At 44.2% G+C, this 23,147-nt stretch overlaps 1 protein-coding gene across 1 annotated transcript in view; it reads right to left on the bottom strand.

The window, feature by feature from the left end:
- Positions 1-23,147, bottom strand: part of COL22A1 (collagen type XXII alpha 1 chain) — a 266,483-nt gene that overhangs the window by 226,501 nt on the left and 16,835 nt on the right. Inside the window, exons 2-3 of the mRNA XM_067531757.1 lie at positions 22,181-22,341; positions 17,665-18,231 (exon numbers count right to left, since the gene is read on the bottom strand). Coding sequence (XP_067387858.1) covers positions 17,665-18,231; positions 22,181-22,292 — 679 coding nt within the window. The 5' untranslated portion in view covers positions 22,293-22,341. The remainder of the gene's footprint in view (positions 1-17,664; positions 18,232-22,180; positions 22,342-23,147) is intronic.

The following is a 23,147-nucleotide window of genomic DNA, read 5'->3' on the forward strand; positions in this document are numbered from 1 at the left end:
GATCGTGGTGACTGCCAACGTATTACGCAAACAAAATGTGAAATGGATAGAAATACCTTTAAAATATAATATTAGCATGTTGAACTTACTGCTACAAGGTATTACTGAGGTCATGAGCATACCAAGGGTCAAAGGAGACTTTGAAATGTGTAAGTAAGCAGAGCACCTGCAGTTATACTTGCTATCAGGGAACTAAGCAGGGCCAAAGGACATATTCTGAGAAAATATGCTGTTCTGCAAAGGCAGAGCAATTTTAAAATGGTCTTTGTGCAATTCTGCCAACACTCACCAGTCCTGACTTTCGACTCCAATCCAGGGGCATTTACATAGCTCAAGGGAATCAGCAGCAGATGGTACAAAGAATTCCCTACACAACTTGTGATATAGTAATGCACAATTGGCCTACTGCATTGTGTAGGAGGCTTTGCCTTTTTTGTGAAGCAGCAGACACCCACATCTGCTGGGCTCGATGGGATCACATGATCTGACAGAGCCGTATGAATATTCTCTGACAAATCTCAGCCCACCCACTGTCCTCGACGCATTTTCTTTTATAAGTGTCTCCACATGAGCCACTTTCTAGCAGGCTGGCTGATAGTATCAAACTGTTCACAGGTAGCTGGAAGCTAGTTAGACTGTGAAGCACTAAGGGGAAAGGCTTCTGATTAGATGCAAAACAGGCAGAGAGATTTTGCCACCATTTCGAATGACAAAGATTTAATTAATTGCAAACAAAAGCCAACAACTTGTTATGACAGCATGAGAAAACAGAGATGTCGCAGTTCTAATTACTAGTATAAATAATTTGCATGGTGCTGGCTAACTGGAATCTGTCCCTAGCCTGGATAGGAATCACTCTGTTTTTACTGTGAGATCGTGTCAGTGACTGATAAGTTTTCTGCACGTTTTTTATTACATTGCTGTGCAAATTTGATACTTACAAAAGCGGGTAGATAACAGCACCGGCTACAGCCAGGCAGCTTCGGGTGTGTCTCCCACTGTAGTTGGCCCAGGCTCCTACCTCCAACGCCTCTCCTGCCCACTCACGTAAACCTCTCACCCAAATTAAGTGGTGTTGAGCCTGTCACCGGGGCTAGCTGGCCCAGGGGGAGTGTGGGCTAGATCTTGGTTTGTAACCTGCCCACTCTGAAAACTAAATCACTCCAGTGCTAAGAGTCATCCAATGCCTCCCCACAATTCCTCCCTGCTCCTAGAATGGACAAGTTCTGCCCCAGTTCCCTGGGAAAGAATCATGGAGCAGCTCAGCACAGAGAACCATGAGATGGGCCCTTAGAAGTCCTCCTGGAAGGGACAGAAGTCCATGAGGGAGCACAGCACCAGTGAGGACACGGTAATTCAGGTAGGGCTTTGAAGTGTGACCACTCACACCCAGGCTAGGCTAAATGAGGTGCTCAGTCAGACCCAGGTGCCAATCACTACTGCAGCGAACACATACTCGGATTGGGAAATATTAGCCTCATTCCTGACCTGCAACACCCTGGGCTCCACCATTCCCTGCCTTCCCATGAGCAGACTGACAGCTGTACGGAACTGTGCCAAATTATGCAGTAGCTGTGTTCTGTGGACTTGTTCCATTAGCAGTTAGAGGGAGATGGCCCAGCTCATTTGCGCTTGTGACCTAAGCCACGTGTATGGCTATGCATGGACAAGGAGGGTGGGATTTTCCAAAATGGTCTGCGCTGGCCTGACACTGCTCACACTGAAGTCAATAGTAAAACATCCATTCAGTGGAACGGGAGTAGAGGCAGGTTGACGCCAGGGGCTTTTGGAAAACCTGCACCGAAAGAGCTATTCTCCTCTGAAAGGCGAGGCTGGAGGTAGAGTGTCTCCCCTTGTTAGTTGACTCCTGCTAATTTCCAGATCTACTTTAAATAATCAGATACATTTTTACTCCTGTTAGTACTGCAGAGTTGCTCCGGGAACGTGAGATGCATTCTGTTCTTCTCACTCGGCAAGAGCAGAATAATTATCCAAGTTCCAATTGTGGTGCCAAATTCTGCCCTCACTCAGACCTGTGCAATAAATAATGTGTAGTGGTCACACAGTGAGTGGTCACACTGCACATTGAATAAAATGTGTTCTACAGGCATAGTTGAGGGTATATTTGGAAGACAATGAAGGTGCTCCACACACATCATTTTGAAACATTGAATTGCACACATGTAGGACATCATTTGGCCTGTAGAAAATGTATTAATAGTAATGATCGCATTAGAATGAAAGAATAGATCCTATGTGCAGTTTGATAAATCATAGAATCATAGAAGATTAGGGATGGCAGGGACCTCAGGAGGTCATCTAGTCCAACCCCCTGCTCAAAGCAGGATGAACCCCAACTAAATCATCCCAGCTAGGGCTTTGTCAAGCTGGGCCTTAAAAACCTCTAAAGATGGAGATTCCATCACCTCCCTAAGTAATCCATTCCAGTGCTTTACCACCCTCCTAGTGAAAAAGCTTTTCCTTATATCCACCCTGGACCTCCCCCTCTACAATTTGAGACCATTGCTCCTGGTTCTGTCATCTGCCACCACTGAGAACAGCCTAGCTCCATCCTCGCTGGAACCCCCCCTTCAGGTAGTTGAAGGCTGCTATGATAGAATCATAGAACATTAGGGTTGGAAGGAGGTCAGGAGGTCATCTAGTCCAACCCATGGCTCAAAGCAGGACCAATGTTAACTAAATCAAATCAATTCCCCTCCTCACTCTTCTCTTCTGCAGACTAAACAAGCCTAGTTCCCTCAGCCTCTCCTCATAAGGCATGTGCTCCAGCCCCATCATTTTATTTTCCCTCCGCTGGACTCTCTCCAATTTGTCCACATCTTTCCAGTAGTAGGCGGCCCAAAACTGGACACAATAATCCAAATGTGGCCTCACCAGTGCTGAATGGAAGAGAAGAATCACTTCCCTCAGTCTGCTGGCAATGCTCCTACTAATGTAGCCCAATATGCTGTTAGTCTTCTTGGCAATAAGGGCACACTGTGGACTCATATCCAACTTCTTCTCCAGTGTAATCCCCAGGTCCCTTTCGGTAGAATTGCTGCCTAGCCCGGGACTCTGCAGGACTCTGCACTTGTCCTTGTTGAACCTCATCGGATTTCTTTTGGCCCAATCCTCCAATTTGTCTAGGTCACTCTGTATCCTATCCCTACCCCCTAGCATATCTACCACTCCCCCCAGCTTAGTGCCATTCACAAACTTGCTGAGAGTGCAATCCACCCCATTCTCCAGATCATTAATGACTATGTTGAACAAAACAGGCCCCAGGACTGACCCCTGGGGCACTATACTTGATACCAGCTGCCACCTAGACATTGAGCTATTGATCACTACCCACTGAGCCCGTTGATCTAGCCAGCTTTCTATCCACCTTCTAGTCCATTCATGCAACCCATACTTCTGTAACTTGCTGGCAAGAATACTGTGGAGACTGTATCAAAAGCTTTGCAAACTCAAGGTATATCATGTCCACTGCTTTCCCCACATCCACAGAGCCATCATCATCATTTCCTTCATCATAGAAGGAAATCAGGTTGATCAGACTTGACTTGCCCTTGGCGAATCCATGCTGACTGTTCCTGATCACCTTCCTCTCCGCCAAGTGCTTCAATGGATTCCTTGAGGAACTGCTCCATGATTTTTCAAGGGACTGAGGTGAGGCTGACTGGTCTGTAGTTCCCTGGATCCTCCTCCTTCCCTTTTTTGAAGATGGGCATTATATTTGCCTTTCTCCAATCATCCAGGACCTCCCTCAATCACCACAAGTTTTCAAAGATAATGGCCAATGGCTCTGCAATCACATCAACCAACTCCCTCAACACCCTTGGATGCATTGCATCCGGCTCCATGGACTTGTGCTCATCCAGTTTTTTCTAAATAGTCCTGAACCTGTTCTTCCACCACTGAGGGCTGCTCACCTCCTCCCCATACTGTGCTGCACAGTGCCATAGTCTGGGAGTTGACCTTGTCAGTGAAGGCAGAGGCAAAAAAAGCATTGAATACATCAGTTTTTTTCCACATCATCTGTCACTAAGTTGCACCCCCCATTCAGTAAGGGGCCCACATTTTCCCTGATCTTCTTGTTATTAACATACCTGTAGAAACCCTTCTTGATACCTTTCACGTCCCTTGCTAGTTGCAACTCCAGTTGTGCTTTGGGCTTCCTGATTTCACTCCTGCATGTTCCAGCAGTATTTTTATACTTCTCCTTAGTCATCTGACCAAGCTTCCACTTCTTGTAAGTTTCCTTTTTGTGTTTAAGCTCACCAACGATTTCTCTATTAAACTAGGCTGGTTTCCTACCCTATTTGCTATTTTTTCTGCACATCGGGCTGGTTTGTTCCTGTGCCCTCAAATAAAGTTCTTTAAAATACAGCTAGCTATCCATTTGCCCTCACATTATGCCTTAATTATACCCAGGATGACTGAGGTAATTATAGGCCTGTCAACCTTAAAAATAAAATTATGGAACGGCTGATACTGGACTCAATTAACATTGAATTAAAGGAGGGTAATGTAATTAATTCCAGTCAATACCTGTTCTGATGTCCACAATTCAAGAAGATAAATTAGAGAAGGTTCAGTGGAGAGCTTTATAGTGAAACATTCAAGGAGCTCAATCTGCTTAGCTGAAGAAAAGAAGTTTAAGGGGTGACTTGATCACAGCCTATAAATACCCATTGGGGATAAGAAGCATTACAATAGAGAGCTGTTCAATCTAGCTGACAAAGAAATAACAAGATCCAATGGTATGGAATTTGAATCTAGACAAATTCAGACTGGAAAAAAGGTGCACATTATTAACAGTGAGGGTAATTAATCGCTGGAATAACTCAAGGGTCATGGTGAATTCTTCAATCTCTGGATTTTTTTCAAAGCAAGATTTGATTTTTGTTTCATAAAAAAGATATGTTCTAGTTCAAACAGGAATTAATTCAGGGAAGTCCTATGGCCTGTGTTTGCAGGAGGTCAGACTATGTGAGCATTATGATTCCTTTTGGCCTTATAATCTATGACTCTAGGACAGTGGTTCTCAAATGGTGTTCCGCGGAACCCTAGGGTTCCGTGGGCTGAGCGGAAGGGTTCCGCGAAGAAGACGTACCGCGCCGCCGAATGTTAAAAAAATCTGGTGACGCCGATCAGCTGTTTGCGCGCCGCCGATCAGCTGATGGGGCCGCAGGAAACGGCCTTGAAAGCGCACTGCCGAATTCAGCAAATACCGCGCCGCCGAAAAGAGGAAGATTTCCTTGACTTTTCGGCGGACAGTATGTCGTGTGGGCAAGGGTTCCGAGGGCATGGTGTGGTTTGGCAAGGGTTCCGAGGGTGGAAAGAAATTGAGAACCACTGCTCTAGGATATAACCTTATTTCACTAACACACGCATTTTATTATTTATCCTTTATATTCTTGTAGGGTCTGTGAATGGGTATACAAACCCCACACTGGTGAACTGAAGGTTAAAGAACATCTTTGGGCCCAGAAGTCCCTGTCCAGATGTGCCTGCTGGACATGCTCACATGGGAGGCAGGGTTCAGGAGGGAGAAGGTTGGCTCAGTCTGGATGAATGGGATAGGGGAGCAGTCATGCACTGCAAGCTTCTGCAGAGAAGCTGTTGGGACTGTTCTCAGCAGAGGCCAGGCCCTACTGCCAAGCCATCTTAGGCCCCTCACTCCACAGAGTCGGGAATGACAGTCTGCAGCTGACAGAGGAAGACTCTTCAAAGCATGCTCAGAGAGAGCTCCCCGGGAAATGCTGAAACTGATCAGTGGTGGTGATGTAGGAACTGAATACAGAGTAAGAAGTGGCCCAGGGAGCAGGCATAAAGGGGCCTGCTCCCAGGCCACATATCTGAGCTATTCTTCCAGGCCCTACTGTCAAGCTGCTTCAGGCCCCTCACTCCACGGAGGCCAGACAGAGCTTCTGACAGAGGAAGACCCTTCAGAGTGCACTCAGAGAGAACTCCAGGGGGAACCCAGAAACTGACCAGTGGCAGTCATGGAGGAACAAAAGCCGGGGTAGAAAGTGTCCCATGGAACAGGAGTAAGGGCACCTGTCCCAGGCCACATATCTGAGCTATTATTCACAGGGCCCTCGGTTGGAACCCCTGAAGTGACAAGGGGAGCATGTTGGGGGAGGGATCCACAAGATGTGCGTCCCTACCCTGAGACCTCAAGATACTGCCTACCAACCACCCTGCTTCACCACTGAAGTGGTTTTGGTGACATGGCCACTGGAGGCGCCTTCCCCAGGGAATCAGGCCCCTCATTCCCTGGAGGCCAGACACCACCCTGGACTCCAGGGGGAACCCAGAAACTGACCACTGGCAGTCAGGTTCAGAACAGGCATAAGGCACCTGTCCCAGGCCACATATCCTATTATTCACAGGGCCTCGGTTGGAACCCTGTGGAGCAGGGAGGCCCAAGGGGACTCTCACCACTTGGTAACATGGCCACTGACTCTCACCACTGGACCGTGCTGTCAGGTTCAGACTTCAACCCCCACCACCCCGACGGGGTCCACAAGGGGATAGTTGCTGTCCAAACATATTGGAAGACAGTCCTTACCCTAAACAACATTAGGCAAAGAATTTCAAAAATGGGTACTTAAAATTGGCTCTGAAGTCCATATTTTGGATTCCCAAATAAGTGACCTGATTTTTCAAATGTGCTGAGCACCCAGCAAGTCTCATATACCTTTTCTGGAACTGCTTGGGGCTTAGCACTGTTAAAAACTGGGCCACTTACTTACATGTCTAAATATGAACCTAGAAGACTAAATTTAGGCACCCATTTTTGAAAACTTTGGTCTTACAGTCTAAGACGCCAAATCAAGAAAGCACTTAAGTGTATAGTTAAAGTAAAGCACGTGGTTAAGTCTAATTGAGCAGGTGCTTTCTGAATCGAGGCCTAATAACAGAAGTTATCATTAAGATTGGCAGAATTTGATTTTTTAAAATAATTTTGATGGAAAATATCCTTGTTTATTTTTAAGCATTGTTTTAGATCTTTATTGATTTAAAATTTTCACAGTTGTGGGAAATTATGGTAGGGATCAGACAGACAGCAGAGGTTGAGATTCAAAAAGTTAAAGCTTTAACAAATTGTAAACATCACATCAAAATATATGAAGTAAATATCCTTAAATCAAACTCTAATGAGTTCTCAAGCAGCATTTTTCTTACTTTGCCTATCTGCGAAATTCAATTATTCTCGATGAAAATATTTTTAATTGGTTTGTGTGTATACAGGAGAAATCAATATTTACCAACTTTTACTCATAAAAATCTAATCCTTCCAAGACTATTTATAATCTAAGAAAGATCTGACTCACAGTTATTCCAGGGATCAGATCTATGGGATAATGAAGTTGCACAGTAAATTTTAAGGACAGAACTGTAATTGAGGGAGAACTGAATATTTTATTGCTAGATGTCTTGGCTGAATAAGTCTAAGAACACAAATGTGTGTGCATATAATGCAAGTTTTTCCACTAGGACAAGTCATGTTAACATATTGAAAAGAACCAAATATTGGGAATTTTAAACAGGGTGATTTGCAACTTCAAGCTGGTTTAAAAACAAAAAGAAAGCTGTTTGCCTTGATAATTTCATTTTATTTATTTTGGTTGTGTTGCACTAAGGCAACTGAGGTCAAAGGAGGAGGTCAGATGGGGTTTCAAGACTCCTCAACTCAAGGGCCAATCTGGATCATTCTAAAGGGCCTGAAGCTCAATGGGGTGGAGGGCCTGGCTAGAGTCCTTCCCTTTGAGCACTACGGCCCTTATTCAATGTAGCACTTAAGCACCAAGCGTAAGAGTTTCAAAAGCACCTGAATCACCAAGTGTATGTCTACACACAAGAATGAGAAGGCATAATTGCAGCACACTTAGGCATACCTGAGCAAGCTCAGTAAAAATAGCAGCGAAGCAGTGGCATCACAGGATAACTACACTAAGTACAATCCCACCCAGGGCTCTTGGAACATCCTTGATTGACTAGCCCATGCCACGGCCTGTGTTGCTGATGCTGCTATGCTGCTATTTTTAGCAAGATAGCGCCATCAGATTATCTCCCATAGGCCTGTACATGCAGGCCTGACTGCAGCACAGATATTCCCTTAGACACTTTTGAAAACTTTACCCCAATTAATGACACTTAAGCATGTCCATGAACAGAGAGGGGCTCTAGTATGTGCTCAAAGTTAAGAACATGCTTAAGTGCTTTGCTGAATCAAAATCCATTTCCATTACAATCCAAGCCACTGAAGTCAATAGGAGTCTTTCCTGTTTACTTTCGTGGGCTTTGAAGCAGATCCCTAGTGTGAATCTCATGCTGCACTTCTAAAAAGAGCATTAGAGTTAACTGAGCTTCTCTTGTAGATGAAGGGACAGACAAATGTCGTCTGAGCAGAAGGACCTCCAGAGTTTGACCCCCCAGTGCAGAGCAAAATCTGCTTGTGAGAATTGCTTCATTACAGACAGACAAAAAGAAAAACTGAAAGATCATTGAAACAAAATGAATTTGTGAGCCAGCCCCATGCAGGTTCTAGTCTACACGCCTCAGCAGAAAAGGCAACACCCAGCAAAGGTGTCTTTCAACAACTTTGATTAAAGCAGCTCTCTCTCTTCTTCTTGGCTCCCCTTAAGTGTATTTCAGCCACGAGCTTGTCTTTAGAGCATTGTTTCTATGCCGTACTGAGCCAACAGACTGCAGCAGGTGGTAACACCATGCATTCGTTTTCTAGGGCCAATTTATCATGATCTTTAGAAGGAAGACCAAGATAAAGGGAGTATAAACCACTCCTTCCACAGGTGAAGACTTTCCTGCAATATGATTTAAATAAGGGAAGCATACGCTCAAAACATATTGCACACATGCCAATAGACCTCTAAATGGGTATCATCTCCCCGACTGAAAATATTATGAACTTGAAAAGCTAGGTGATGAATGCAACCTAGACATATGCAGAGTATATAGAACTGCATTATGGAAAAGTACTGTGTAATCACTCAGGCTGATACCCAGATCTGTCCAATATAAATAAAATTGCCAGATTGAGTAGCTATGGAAACCAAGTATTACTTTTTCCACAGAATAACAAGAGTTTTGCAATAGAGGGTAAGTCTGGTTTGAGTCAATCCTATGAACCTGATTCTGACCAGTTTAAACACCCAGATCCAACATATAGGGATTAAAGTGATTTGTCCAAGGCAACACAGCAAACCAGCGCTAGAATTAGCTCTCCTGGATTCTCGTTCACGGCTTAGTCCATTGCACCCTGCTGTCTGTATTACAGTACTGAAACTGCTTACACATAGTCTGTGTTGTCCCTGCCAAACCCTGTGTGTTTTCACAGTGAGAGAACTAATAGACGTTTATCTCGCTGTAAAATCCTAGTGGAGATCAGGCTGTTTACTGTGATATTATCAGGCGAGGTCAAATCTAAGTGGGGGTTATAGTGCTGATTTTGTCTAGCTACATCATGGTAAGAAGTGCCTGCACCTTTTCTACACTACGGTTTTACAGTTATTTTACAGTTAAAAGATTTTACTCGTTAGCTGTCTCATTGCAACCCCCTCTGCCTTTTTTGGCCAGGAAGACATAGCCTTACTGTATATAGTGAAAAATCTCAAGGCGTTTCTTAGTTTATGGATCAAGTTATGGCCTAGCTTGACCGTGACCGACATCTCAAAATGGTTGCCCTAGGTGTAAATCAAGGAATACAAATTGCCCCCATATGTATGATAGGATCCACTTTTGAAATGCAGCCATCTTTGGAGAGGAAGTCTGCACCTGTCCGACATTGCACAAGAACATAGTGCAGCTGTATAGGACATGCAGTGACGACATCTCAAAATGGTTGCCCTAGGTGTAAATCAAGGAATACAAATTGCCCCCATATGTATGATAGGATCCACTTTTGAAATGCAGCCATCTTTGGAGAGGAAGTCTGCACCTGTCCGACATTGCACAAGAACATAGTGCAGCTGTATAGGACATGCAGTGACGAAGAATGCTATATCTGGGCAGGTTATCATCCTGGAAAGATCATCTCAATATTCATGGCCAGCATCAATCTTTGGGGCCTATGGATCCCACAATGGCAAGTTCTCAGATTATAGGGGCTCTTTCTGCAGAACCCATATCTATTCTCCTTCATTTTTTTGCAAGGGTATCAATAGGGAATTAGTACAATGGAGTTTGTTACAGTCCCTAGTTTGCATTTCAAAGCAATCAATTAATGATCCATCAAAATAAAGTTGATATAGATATTCAACATGTTTCCAATACTTTTGCTCTAAATTCCAAACACATCAACAGTTGGACAGAAAAGAATTTGGCCGTTGGGTGTAACTCATAAAATCCCTGGTGAGATTGAAACACTAAACCTACAATTTACTAACAAAAATAACCCATCCTTATAAATCAAGTTGTGCTCTACATTGAGGGAGGAATATTCTTAGCAGACCAATGCAATGTGATGTATTTTAATTATGATGTCTCTGCGTACAGCACAGTCAAGCACAAAACGAGGTCTGAATTCATCTGCACAAAAATATCTTTACAAGCTTTACAAAATCTCTTTACTTTAATATCTTTACAAACTTGCTACAGGGTGAAGTGTCCTGTTACTGTGAAGTGGGAAATAGCCTATCTGGAGCGGGTCAGGATTGTAGATGTGATCTCAGGAAGGGCATAGGTCTAACACAGGCCTTGGACAAAGGGATGAACTTCATCCTCTTCTGAATAAAATATAAAACTGGTAGCAGGGTTTGAATCCACACAGCACAACAGTAAACAGTTCTGAAGAAAGCTTGTTTCAGAACCATGTTCTGGTCCTAACAGACAGGCAGTTTTGAATATCGTAGTGATTTAATAGGATTTTCTGTTCCTATGGGAACCGTATGAATAGGGCAGACATACTAACCCAGTTTTGAGAGTGGTTCTGTTTACATGGTTAAGTTGTGTTTATGAAACTATTTTCAAAACCAGTATAACTTTCAGCTGATGGGGACAGGCTTTAAGAGACCCCGTGGAGACAGTTTGTTAACATCTTGGCGAGGGTCATGACTCACAAGCTTCAAGTGCTTAATCCTGCTTTGAGCAGAAGGTTGGACTAACTGAACTCCTGAGGTCCCTTCCAACTCTAATATTCTATGATTCTAAGTGTCAGTAGTGGAATAAGGTTGACTAGACGGCTTGTTGGGTTAATATGCTGACGCCTCACCTTTAGAGATTTAGAGTTAAATGTTTTTACGCCTAGTATTGATCTCATCATGCAGGCAAAACATGTGGTGAGATTATTAGGGGCAGTAAAGTGTGTAGTCACTGTTCATCGTGGGCCTGTTCTAAGGAGACTACCATTGACTTCAATGGGCTTTGGATCAAGCCCTGCGTGACTAGGCACTCAGGTACCCAGATGCTGAGTATGGTAGAAGAACATAAAATGAAAACTTGGTCTCTTTACCATTTCCCAGATAGCGTCGGATGACAAACCCTAGATTCAGCCTTGATTCAGTATCATCATTGTGGGATGCTGGTTGGAATTCCAAAAGCACCATTTAACTGCCAGTCTGTAATAGGGAGAGACCAACACTAAAGAACAGTGGTGCAAGCAGTACATGACTGAGGTGCATTAGGAAAGCACACACCACCAGCCATCACTAAGCCGAGCCAAGTTCTTACATGCTACTGAAACTGAGGAATTTGCTCTCCCAAGAGGTACCATCTGAATTGATTCTACTGAGATTGAAGATAATAACAGACCTCTACTGCAACACCAATGTTATCTCAAGAGAAAAAGGCAACTGGATAATTAAGTATAGTCTGCTTTAGTATATTTAGCAGGACTTAGCTGCTCACCAGATTCTGAACGACATTTTCCCTAGGACACATCGGCAGGGACCATGGGAGAGTTTATTTTCCCCCAAAGCATGGAGGAAAGATTGGATACACTCACTCCTAACAGACAACGAGATCAAGCTTCACTATTAGAACAAGAGGGCAGGGTGGATCTTAATCCTTCCCTTATTCCATTCTGATGCACCACTTTGCAGTTCTTTTATTTTAATGGAGAGCATGGAATGAGGGAGGGGGACTAATGTTACCTTTTTGGTGCTTCCAAGAGAAACTGCCTTGCTCCATATCTGCTATAAATGAACGGGACCAGCCTTCTTTGATTTTGCAACACTTATTTTTGTAGTGTAAATCTTTATTCAAGTTCTCAGTGCAACATACTGCAATGAGACATACAGGTCTGAAAGGGTGTGTCCACTCTGCAAATAAACACCTGCAATTGGCCCAGCTGGGCTACGGGACTGTTTAATTGCAGTGTAGACATATGGGCTCGGGCTGGAGCCCAGGTTCTGGGACCCCTTACACAGCAATTTTAGCTCTGCAGCTTGAGCCCCACAAGCCCACGTCAGCTGAGTTGGGCCAGCTGCAACTGTGCCGTGGGGCTTTTATTCCAGTGTAGACGTAGCCTTAGTGCACCAGGAAGTGGTCCCTACAGATTTGATTCAAATCTAGGTCCCCCGCCAAATACCATCATGTGCCTAGCAGCAGAATCCACCAACCCAGTCAGTGGGATGGAGGTTAAACCTCAACACTGCATTGCAGAGCTGTGTTCCTGTCTCCCATGTGACAGCACATCTCTGAGCTATGGGTAACTGGAGGAAGCCCTAAGCTTTCATCTGCACCTGAGCCCCTTTTGTAACCATTAATACCTGTGCATCATGGATGTAGGATGAGACCATTCGGATTTGTGCTGCTCCCTGTGACTATGCAAGAGACCAAGACAAAAAAGAAGCAGGCCCAAAGCATTAAAAAGGGGGTGGGTTCCTTGCAAAGTGGAGCCAGCAGCTTGCTTAGAAGCCCCGGCAGGAAGCGCTGGACACACACGATCTGCTCTAAAGTTTATTCAGATGCACGAAGGGAATGCAGTTAAATTCTCTGTTAAATCTGTTTTGTTCACACCAGAAAAGCCTATAAATAAACCTGAAAGCTCAGAGAGTTTTTCTGTGCTTCACCTGCAGTCCTGTGGAGTGTTAGCCCAGCTGCTCAGATCCTGGCCCTGCCACACACACACTGCAGACTGTTCCTTTTACCAACTGTTCCTCAGCGGTCCTTTACCAAGTAAACACCAAAAAAGATCATCTCAGCGGTCCTTTACCAAGTAAACACCAAAAAAGATCATCTCACCCAAAAGATAAGTGTCCTTTCTTTTACCCTTTCTTTTAGGGCCTGATCTAAAGCCCACTGGAGTCAGCGAAAAGACTCCCATTGATTTCAGTGTGTTTTGTATCAGATCCTTCTTGCCTAATTTCAAGAAGAGCTGAGCACCCACAGCTACAATAAAATCAAGGACAGCTGCAGGTGTGCAGTACTTTTGACAAACAAGTCATGAATGACTTCCAGCGCATGACAATATGTTCCAGCTCGGTCTGTTTTGATTTCTCTGTTTCTCTTTTTCAATCTTACGCAGGTGAGAAATGGCTCCCATATTCCTCCCCATTTTGTTCTCTAAGCTGCACATTATTTTTTCATAAGATGTAATTTCTCCTGCATCTGAGACCCATCCATTTTCTGATGAGCTTACTGTTTCTTTCCAGTGTCTAGGATTTATTTTATCTATCATCAGTGCAATCTTCTTTCCGCATTTGCAGTTAGTTTTATTACAATTTAGGGAAATTTCTTTCTCACAGCTGATATAAGAAATCTCTCTAAACAATGTCTAAATTACAGTGCCACTGTGCAAATGAGAAGAATATGAGCTTGCTGAAGCGATGCTGAGAGAAAGGTAGTGTAATAGTTGAGGATTTCATTTTGCCAAGGCTTTGCACAGTTTGTGTTGTTTGTCAGTATTTCATGTTGCTGTTACGAGCGTGTAACTATTTTAAAATGAATTAGGATATTAAACCAATAGGAGGGCAAGGAGAATGCAAGAGATTTAATCACTTTCATTTTCTAATAGGTTGCAACTGTACCTTTAAAGACCCCAGAAGTCTGCCCAGAGCTCAAAACTTTATTTTGTCCTCAATTATGCTAGGGCAGTTCAGGGATACTTTCCATGGAGTCACTCCCTCATCTACGCTGTGTAAACAGCATTAGAATCAAGCCCTTTATTCCCTGCACACCAAGAAGGAGAAAAGGGGCTCACAGTCAGATCCCGACTGCACCAAGACTTCCAAAGGATCACAGCTGACCATTTCATTGCAGTGGGAGTAGCTCCCAGCCTGGGGGGAAGAGGAGGGGAAAACCACGTTCCAGTGTTGAGGTTTTCCAGCAGAGCAAGCATCAGCCCTGAGAACGAGAAAAGAATTTGCTCGGTTGCAAAATCCATGGCACACTGCTCCGAGGAAACAAAGGAGCATTCGTAGCTATGCTGCATACCAGGATACAACTTGTTGCCTCTCTATGGCTGGCCCCGCAAAGCCTGTTTCTGGCCAGACACAGCCACGCATCTTAGAGCGAGAGAGAAGAGAGCAATCGAGGTTGCTCTATTGCCCTTTACACTGTAGGAAGCAGAAGTTAGGCATGGTCATTGCTTGTTTATTTCAAAGATATTGGAGGAAAATGGGAGTGAACTGAGGACTGGACTGCATGCCCCTAGTGGGACAAAGAACTTTTGAAAGACAAGCAAGTTCTCCTAAGGCCCAGGAGTGATTCTTAAAGTGGAAGGCCCTGTCCAGCCCTCTGCACCCTTCTGTAGCTATCGCTGGCTATTTTAGGAAAGAAGCCCTGAGGGTCTGGGAATTTCCATGGTCCATCCCCTGCAGTCCTAAACTCAATCAAGAGCATTTCCCAGCCTCAGTCAGCCTCTGTCCATGTGCATGCACTAATGTTCTTGACCCCAACTTCAAAACACAGCCCCAGTTTTTCAAACAGGAGCTATATTCTCCCTCTTCCCCTCATCCTAGCACTCACCTAGCACTGGCAATGTGGTGTCAGTTTTAAATTCTCCATATCTGCCTGCTCTTGTCGCTAAATCATACGCACATAAATGCTATTTTGAAAGCGGGAAGATCCATGGAACGTCCCTGGAATCTGTACAGTAATCCATCTCCTCCTGCCATCATGGAAAGTTGTCACCCAATTTGGTCAGCTAACTCCAGTCCAGGATGTAAATGGAGTCGTGTGGTAAATATATCAGTCACTGACACAGGGTCTACTGAGCGCATGTGTTATTTTCAAGTGTGCGATGTTTATTTCCATAGGAGCAGATCAAACCTAAAATACTATTAGTGCACTCAGTGACTCACTCTCAGTGAGAAATCCTAGTCTAATAGAGCAAGGAATAATACAAATTCAAAACGGAAATCCAATGGGACCAAAGACAAGTGACAAGTTATTCTGAGCAGCTGCTGCCAGAAACCTGAGGATCTGCATCACTGCGCTGATCCTCACATTTATATAGGATACTCAGAGTTAGGGATGGCAGCATCTTTCTTGGCCAGTACAGTACAAAAACTACAACTCCACTTTTCCCTTTCATTCCAAGCATGTGTTCTGCCCCTACACCCTTTATCTCCACACACCAGTTCTCCCCTGAGTTATTCACCCTAAAAAAAAAAAAAAAACCCTCTGATCTCAGTCTTACTGCCTCCTTTGGTTATGCCTCCAAAGCCTCTCTCACCAGTTTTCTCAACATCAAATTGCTCTGCCCAGGGGCAGATTTTTTTCTTTAGGTCTAATCTGACCTTAAATATTACACTCATTAAAAAAAATAGCTAAACCAGTTCAGCCATTTCAAGAGACAACACATCAGCATGGCAAGCAGAGTCTGTTTTTATGGACCTTTTATTCAACCATTGCTTCTGGCACCCTGACTGCCCTTCCCTTGGCCAAGTCAGCAGTCACTGTCCTCTCCCACATGCCTGAAGACTTAATTTCACGTCATTCATTCTTTAGCAGATCTGATTGCCCACCAGTGTCCTCCCCTGACAGTTGCATGTTTTCCACTAGCTCCTGGTTTTAATAACGCCCCTTCAATCTTCTTAATTGTCATTACCTGCAGTCTGGATCCCTTTGGGGTCATGTAGAAACCAACCCACTAATTTAGGAATCTATCCCTTCCCCAAGAAGTTTCCCGTGTTTAATAACTCTAAACCCCTGCTCTTGATCCACACTTTAGGATGCTTCATTTCTCCCCATCTAAGTCATTCCTGCGGATGGCAGCAGATAGTTCTGAGTGATGTCAGACATAGCCCTCAGGATGAAAATCTCATGGGCTCTAATTAAGCAGGTGTTACATACAGGTACTGTGGGCCTAATCTGTGATCAGAATGCCATGTGGCGATAACTTTCCACCTGGTAAGATAGGCAAATGACTCCTTGGTAAGAGGAGAGAGATCCAAACTGCAATATGTACTTTTAAGAAACTTTTCTACTGGAACTGGCACATATTTCAATGCAACATCAAGCCATTCTGGGCACATCAAAATTGTTCTCTAGGCAGAACCAGTGTTACATGCAGCATGGCAGGGGATAATTCTTCCCATGTCTCTGCAGCCCCAAAGGCATAAGACTGTCAGAGGTTTATTTTAGTGTAAAGAGAACCAACAGCTTTGATCGGCCCTAAATACATCTAGCAAACATCCAGTATGACTCCCTTCTATGATGTGATCAATCCCTGGGCACAGGAACGTCTATAAATTGAAATCAGACAATGAAATGAATCTCACAACAGACGTTATGCCATGTTTGATTCAGTCCACGATGATGCAGTGTTACCATCACACAATGACACAACTTCATGGTGAGAACACACATCACCATCCACCACGTCACAGCACCACACAGAGAGACTCATCAGCTGTCCTGCAAACTCAGACTGCACGATGCAGGGCAGTCTCGTGACTGTAGTTTCCAGGACACATAGTGACTTTAAATACCCTGACGAACACGAAGCTAAGCAGTTTTATGCGGCTCCTGTAGCCAGGGTCCCTTACATGGGGGCCATGGATGGGCGGTGCTGCTAAAGAGCTGGGATATCTGTCATTGCAGAGCATTGCAGGCACAACAATGCCTCCATGGGGCATCTCCCCCCCCCCAAGTGTTGACTCGGGTTACATCTCATTTGGCTTCAGAATTGGTTATTTCCAATGCTGCTGGCTAGGGATGATTCGCTCTACAATCCTCTCCCCTATACTGCCTAATGACAGCAAGAAACCGGACCTTACCCATATACATAAGCTGAATAGGAAGCTGCGACCAAATTCTGATAAGAGATAAAACTTCAAGTCTAGGTGAGAATACATTGGATACACGGAGTCAGAGATCAAATAGCTTCCAGTGGGCCACGACATAATGCACAAATGAGTCAAATCAAAACAAAAAGAGAGAGAGACTTATATATACACATTTCCATTCTCTCCGATTTAACCCCACTGGAAATGTATTATTGTCTTGGACCATACAACCCAGAACTAAACAGACCATGGCTGCCACCACCAGTAAAGTGGCTTCTTAAAGAATGGAAAATTCAGGACACTAGTGGATGTATGGATGGAGATGGAGGAAGAGAGAAAACAGGATCTAGGGTTACAAACAAAGGAGAGTGAAAGAGCATATGTATAGGACTTTCACAGTCACACAATGATTACCCTATTACAATTCCCTTTGTATTAAAGTAACAGTGTCTCTACTTACTTTCACAAAGCCGTCGTCTGAGTTTCCCTCGGATTTTATCAATGGCATTGTAATCGGAGACATGGAACACATGGGCAGACTTAGGCTCAGAAGCAATTTCATCCAATTCCTCCTTTAAGGCCTCACCAACTCCCACAGCAAAGATCCTTATTCCAGCCTTATGTGCTGTAGTGGCTGCATCCAAGACATAATCCTGGCTCCTTCCATCAGTCAGAAGGATAGCCACTTTCTTAATGGTTCGATCACTAGGCCTCCCCCCAGCGTCTTTGGAAAAGCTATAGGTGTTGATGTACCGGAGGGCATCTCCAGTGTTTGTATTGCCCCCATAATACTTAATGTTCCTTGCAGCTTCTTTGATTTGCTCACGAGTTTGGTACCTTCCCAGGTCAAACTCTGTGGTTGTCCTGTCACTGTAACGCACCACTCCTACACGGGTCTTATCCGGTCCGATCTCAAAGGTCTCCACCAGATTAGACACCCACTGGCGGACCTTCTCAAAATCTTCTTTACCCACACTGGAAGAGGTATCCAAGATAAAAACAAGGTCATAGTGGACATTCTTGCAACCTGCAGGGGCAATGGAAGATACTGTTAGGAGAAGCTGGAAGAGGATCATCACACATATCTCAATCTCTCTAGTCATGTCTATTCAGTGTATTGACTCTGTGCTGGAGGCATCTCTCTCTCTGTTCCACAGAGGAAGCACAAATTTCTAGCCCTTCTTTCCTGTGATTTCCCCCCAACAATTTTGGGAGATCTATTCTATGATTCTATGATAGTGGAATTGGACACCTCTGTTACTTTGAATTCAAACCCACTCCTTTTCTGTTCTGCTTGCTCCGTCTCCACTCTATCCTGTATCTATGCTGTCTGCATGTATATGAGTCTACTCTTCTCTTTTAAAAACCTCAGAAGTCCCTTTTCCATTCTGATTTCTAACGCAATGCATTGAAAAGATATTGTTGGATCAAGAGATCTGTGTTGACTATGCCTGTGCCAGCCTTGATCTTGAAAAGTGAAGCTCCTGTGTTCCCTCTCAAATGATAATGTTAATTTATTTATGCCTAGTTACAAGCAAATATTTCCTCTCCACCATGTCTGGGGGAGACAAGTTTATAACAAGATTATTTTTATTCTTATTATGTTTGCCAGCGTGTATTGACTAAGGGATGATTCCTTGAATAGGAGTGTGGCTTCCTTGACAACAAAGTATAGTCCCTTAGCAAAGGAAATGTTTCCCCACCTCCAAAACCAGCCTTTTGTCTTCAGTTAAGAGATTCGTAATCTGATGTCTGTGTAATCCAAACGGCCAATACGTTTTAAGTGCAGTTTTCTGGCAACAGGAAGCCAGACCTGTAGTATATTTCACAGCCACCTTCAAGGAGGACCTATCAACAGAAGGCCTTTTTTCTGCTTTGCCTGAGCATTTGCCAATGTGCTACATAACCGCAAAAAGGCCTGGGAGGAGGCGGCGGGGGGGGCAACAAGGTATGATCACAATGTGCCACTCTGTGGGAAGCGTGCTGATCAGTGTTGAATTAATGAAATCCTCTATTTGTCTTAGTTCATAAAGGGCTAGGTGATTCTTCAGGATGAGAGCTGCTGTACAAATGCCCTTTTTTTTTAAAAAAAAAAGAAAAACGTAATCAGTGGCCCCAGATCCCCCAAGGAGGCGCACTCTGTTGGCAAAATAGGGCCATAGAGCCAGAATAACCTGCCACAGGAAGAACATCTCAGAGTAGGAGGGATGCATGGCAACTCCCCCTGCTGCATAGTCAGTGCTAAGGGGGCCCGGCCAGGTTTTCCTCTATCCTGCTGATCCACAGATGCTTCTGTATCAACTGCTTAAAGCTGTTGTCAGCTGCCGTCAGGCCAATTTACACTGTAGTCTAACTCTGCACCCGGCTACTGTACACAGCAGAGCCAACCCAGCAGCTGCTCTAAAACCCTCCCATAACTCTGCTTATTATTGTGTGTTACCTAAGGAAGGGTGACGTGGTTGAAACAGACTTTCTCAAGCCTTTCCTGAGTTTGGTCTGCTGAATGGAACCGTTATCCTGTCTGAGGTCACGGAGGGGTTCAAGAAATCCTCTCCATTCCCTGCTCTGCTCATGACAGATTACGGATTAGCTCTCAGAGCAGCCAGTCGTCTTCAGGGGTTAGCTGGGCAACTCACTCTGCAGCTCCTGCACTGATGGTGGGCAGTCTTGGTGGACTGCAGATCTGCTAAAGGGGTGGCAGGGAGGGGGGGAAAAAAGAGATGCCACTCAACTGTCCCAGAGAAGCCATCTCTTCTGGGAGGATTAGTGGAGGTTGCTCAGACACATTAAGATGAGTTGGGGTAAGATCCTATTGCAAAGCAGTAATAGCGGTGTTTTGAGGGGAAAAAAGATAGCTCACAGGATTCATGATAAGTGTGTCTACACAGATCAGAGGATCCCGTATCTCCCGTGCTTATCTGAACAATGTCTTGTGAGGGTCACCCACCACTGATGTTAACCCTTTTGCAGAGGAACTCCACTGCACCTGTTCTGGTGCTGTTGACCATTAACATTTTACGGAATATCATCTCTGTACAGCACCATGGTGCCATATGAATGATCATCCTGCTAATGGTATTCAGCTGATACACTCAGCCATTCAACAGGCAAAGTCTATCTGGGCATGCCTGGAACACTGAACTGCTCTCAATCAATTGTTATTCAAGGGGACAAAAATATACCACTCACTAAATGACTTAAGGGTGCCTGCTGGCTGGAACGTGTGGGTTTTATGCTGTGAGACATGCATGCATGCATCTCAGGCTATGTCTACACTGACAGCAGCAAAGTCGCCGCCGTCAGATCGACTTATCTGGATCGACTGAGTGGTCGGTGAAGACCCACTCAGTCAATCCAGAAGTCGACGTACTAAAGCCACCTCCTCAGGTGGCGTAGCGCTGCGTCGATGGGAATGCAGTTCCCGTCGGCGCAGCGCAGTGAAGACGGCGCGCAGAAGAAAAGCACAGCAGTCGACGGGAGTTACGCAAGTTCTTTACGTAACTCCGGTCGACTGCTGCCAAATCGCTGAGGTAAGTGTAGACCAAGCCTCAGTTAGACTGCCAAGTTTAATGCTGCTCTGCTCCTTGCATAACAGAAAGACATCATATGTCATTTAACTGTAAAGCTTAACCAAACTGATCCTCCGTTCTAAAGGCTACGGGAAAAGTTCAGGATCATTAATCTATCCTATCTGGGAAAAAAGTGGATTAAGCAGAGATAACTGAAGAATACAAAGGTTTAAACATATTCAGCAATGCCTCTGCGTGTTGCTTCTTTTTCCACATCTCAGCAGGTGATAGTAAGTGTAATTTAAAACCACATAGAGCAGAGAGAAGGAATCTCATGTCCATTCAGGAGTGACTGTCCACAAAACAAGGGTGTCGAGGCAAAGGCAGTGAGGTTTATTCAGGAATTAATACAGGAAAACCCTGTGTTTAACAAGGCTAATCCTTGACGGGTCAGTGATTCTTTGTTTATATACTTGACAGAGCAAGGCGAATGCTGCAAAAGGTTTTCAATAAATACTGGTCCAGACCTTTAAACATGTTCCTTTCCACTGCCCAGAGAATCTTTTTCTTGTTTCTAAGAATATTCTAAGGACAACTGTTTACTGGCAGAAACAACTCATTTGAAAGGAAGGGTGGGGATTATTAACAGAATGTGGAATATCTGGTTCCTAAATGCTCTATGGAAACATGATTCTAGGAGTTAGGGAGCCATCCACTCAGCAAACAGAGTCATTCCATGTCACCTATCTCCAGTCAAAACAGCTCACAGACAAATTACAGGCCCAGAATTAGTCCTGAAATACTTTGCTGAACAAAGTTTGATACCATTATAGCCTGTTTGTGTGCAAGATGCAAACAGAAAAAGAGATGATGTTTATTTGTGGGGGTTTTTTAATAATGATTTGCTCATTTAATGATAAAGGTTTCCATGTATATAGCACCTTTCATCCCAAAGTGTTCACAAACTACATCTGTAGTTCATACAGTGAGAGCAGCTGCTACTGAGTTTGAAGGGGATAGCTACAATTTCTTGTCATTTTAGTATAAAATTAACTAAGGACACCAGAAGGTGAAAAAGGCCAGGATAGCTGAGTTTTTAAGGTGTCATCTGAAAGACACTGAAGGTCTGATTCCAATCTCATTGAAATCCATGGAAAGACTCCTAATGACTTCAAAGGGGTTTGGATCACACCCAGGCAGAGTAAACCGCATGCTACTCAGTCTAGCCTGGAAGGCTGAAGGGCTGAATTAAGCTTGCTATGACCTGATCCTGCAGTGGTTACAGGATTCTAGTTAAAGCCAGATTCTTACAGCATTAAACTACCCCTCTTCTTGAGGTCTGCTTACTTTATATTTAATGGTGGCTGCATTGCTAGCTTTTTTTCTACAGGAGTATTGTCCGAAGCACAGTAAAAAAATCTAGGTAGCTTTTTAATATTCATTTGTCCTAGCAGCATCAGCACATACCTGCTCTTTGTGCCTGAATTCTCTCTCCACCCCACAGGAGTACAAGAAAAATCAAGACAAAAGGCGCTCGATATCTTCTTGTTAAGGGCATATCTCCCTTCTTCTCAGACATGCCCACTTCTTCACTGTGGTGAGAAACGGTCTATAAATCCATCCCTCGCCTAGGAAGAAAGAGAAGGAAATTGAAGAGCGATTATTAACTTATAGAAGCACAAGACTGCAGAGGAAACAAAAGCAACAATGCAAGCTCTGGGAACTGCACATTCAGGGTCGTCTCCTCCGACTCTCATTTTACTTGAATAGACGCAGGCTGTACATAAACAAAGAGGCAAGGAGTTCACCTACTTTTCAAAAGCTAAGGTCTTTTCTCAGGCTCCTGCTAACGCACAGCAGCCTGAGTTGTCTGAAGGGGAGAGATTACTAGATGATTTTAGCAAAGGCACAATCAATGCATCAGACTGGAAACCGTTCCTGACTTGAGCCTCTCATGTACACTCCTTAAGAGGTACACAGCTCAGGTCGGAGGTACATTTGCTGCAAGTGATACACCACCTGTTGCTACCTCACCAGTGACTACTTTGTGTTCTTAGACATTAGAACACCCGGGCTAATAACACTGAGTACTTTTCATATATGAACACCTCACCATCAGGTAGCTTTGGTTTTGACACATGAGACGGTTGCACCAATTTAATTTACTGTATGTCTACGCTATGGAGACTGTGCCGGCATAGCTACGTCAATGGAGTTATACCGGCATAACCCCATAGCATAAATGCAGCCTACCCAGATAGAAGGTTTTTTTTCTAGGACAACCACCTCCCTGAGCAATGGTAGCTATGTTGATGGAAGAATGCTTCTGTTGACATAGCTCCATCTACACTGGTACATAGCTACATTGGTTTTTTCACACTCCTGACTGACACTGCTATGTCAACCTAACTTTTAAGTATAGACCAGGCCCAGA

The sequence above is a fragment of the Emydura macquarii genome, unplaced genomic scaffold (genome assembly GCF_026122565.2).
Source record: "Emydura macquarii macquarii isolate MOO-44397 ecotype Brisbane River unplaced genomic scaffold, CSIRO-AGI_Emac_v2 contig_369, whole genome shotgun sequence".
Lineage (NCBI taxonomy): Eukaryota > Metazoa > Chordata > Testudines > Chelidae > Emydura > Emydura macquarii.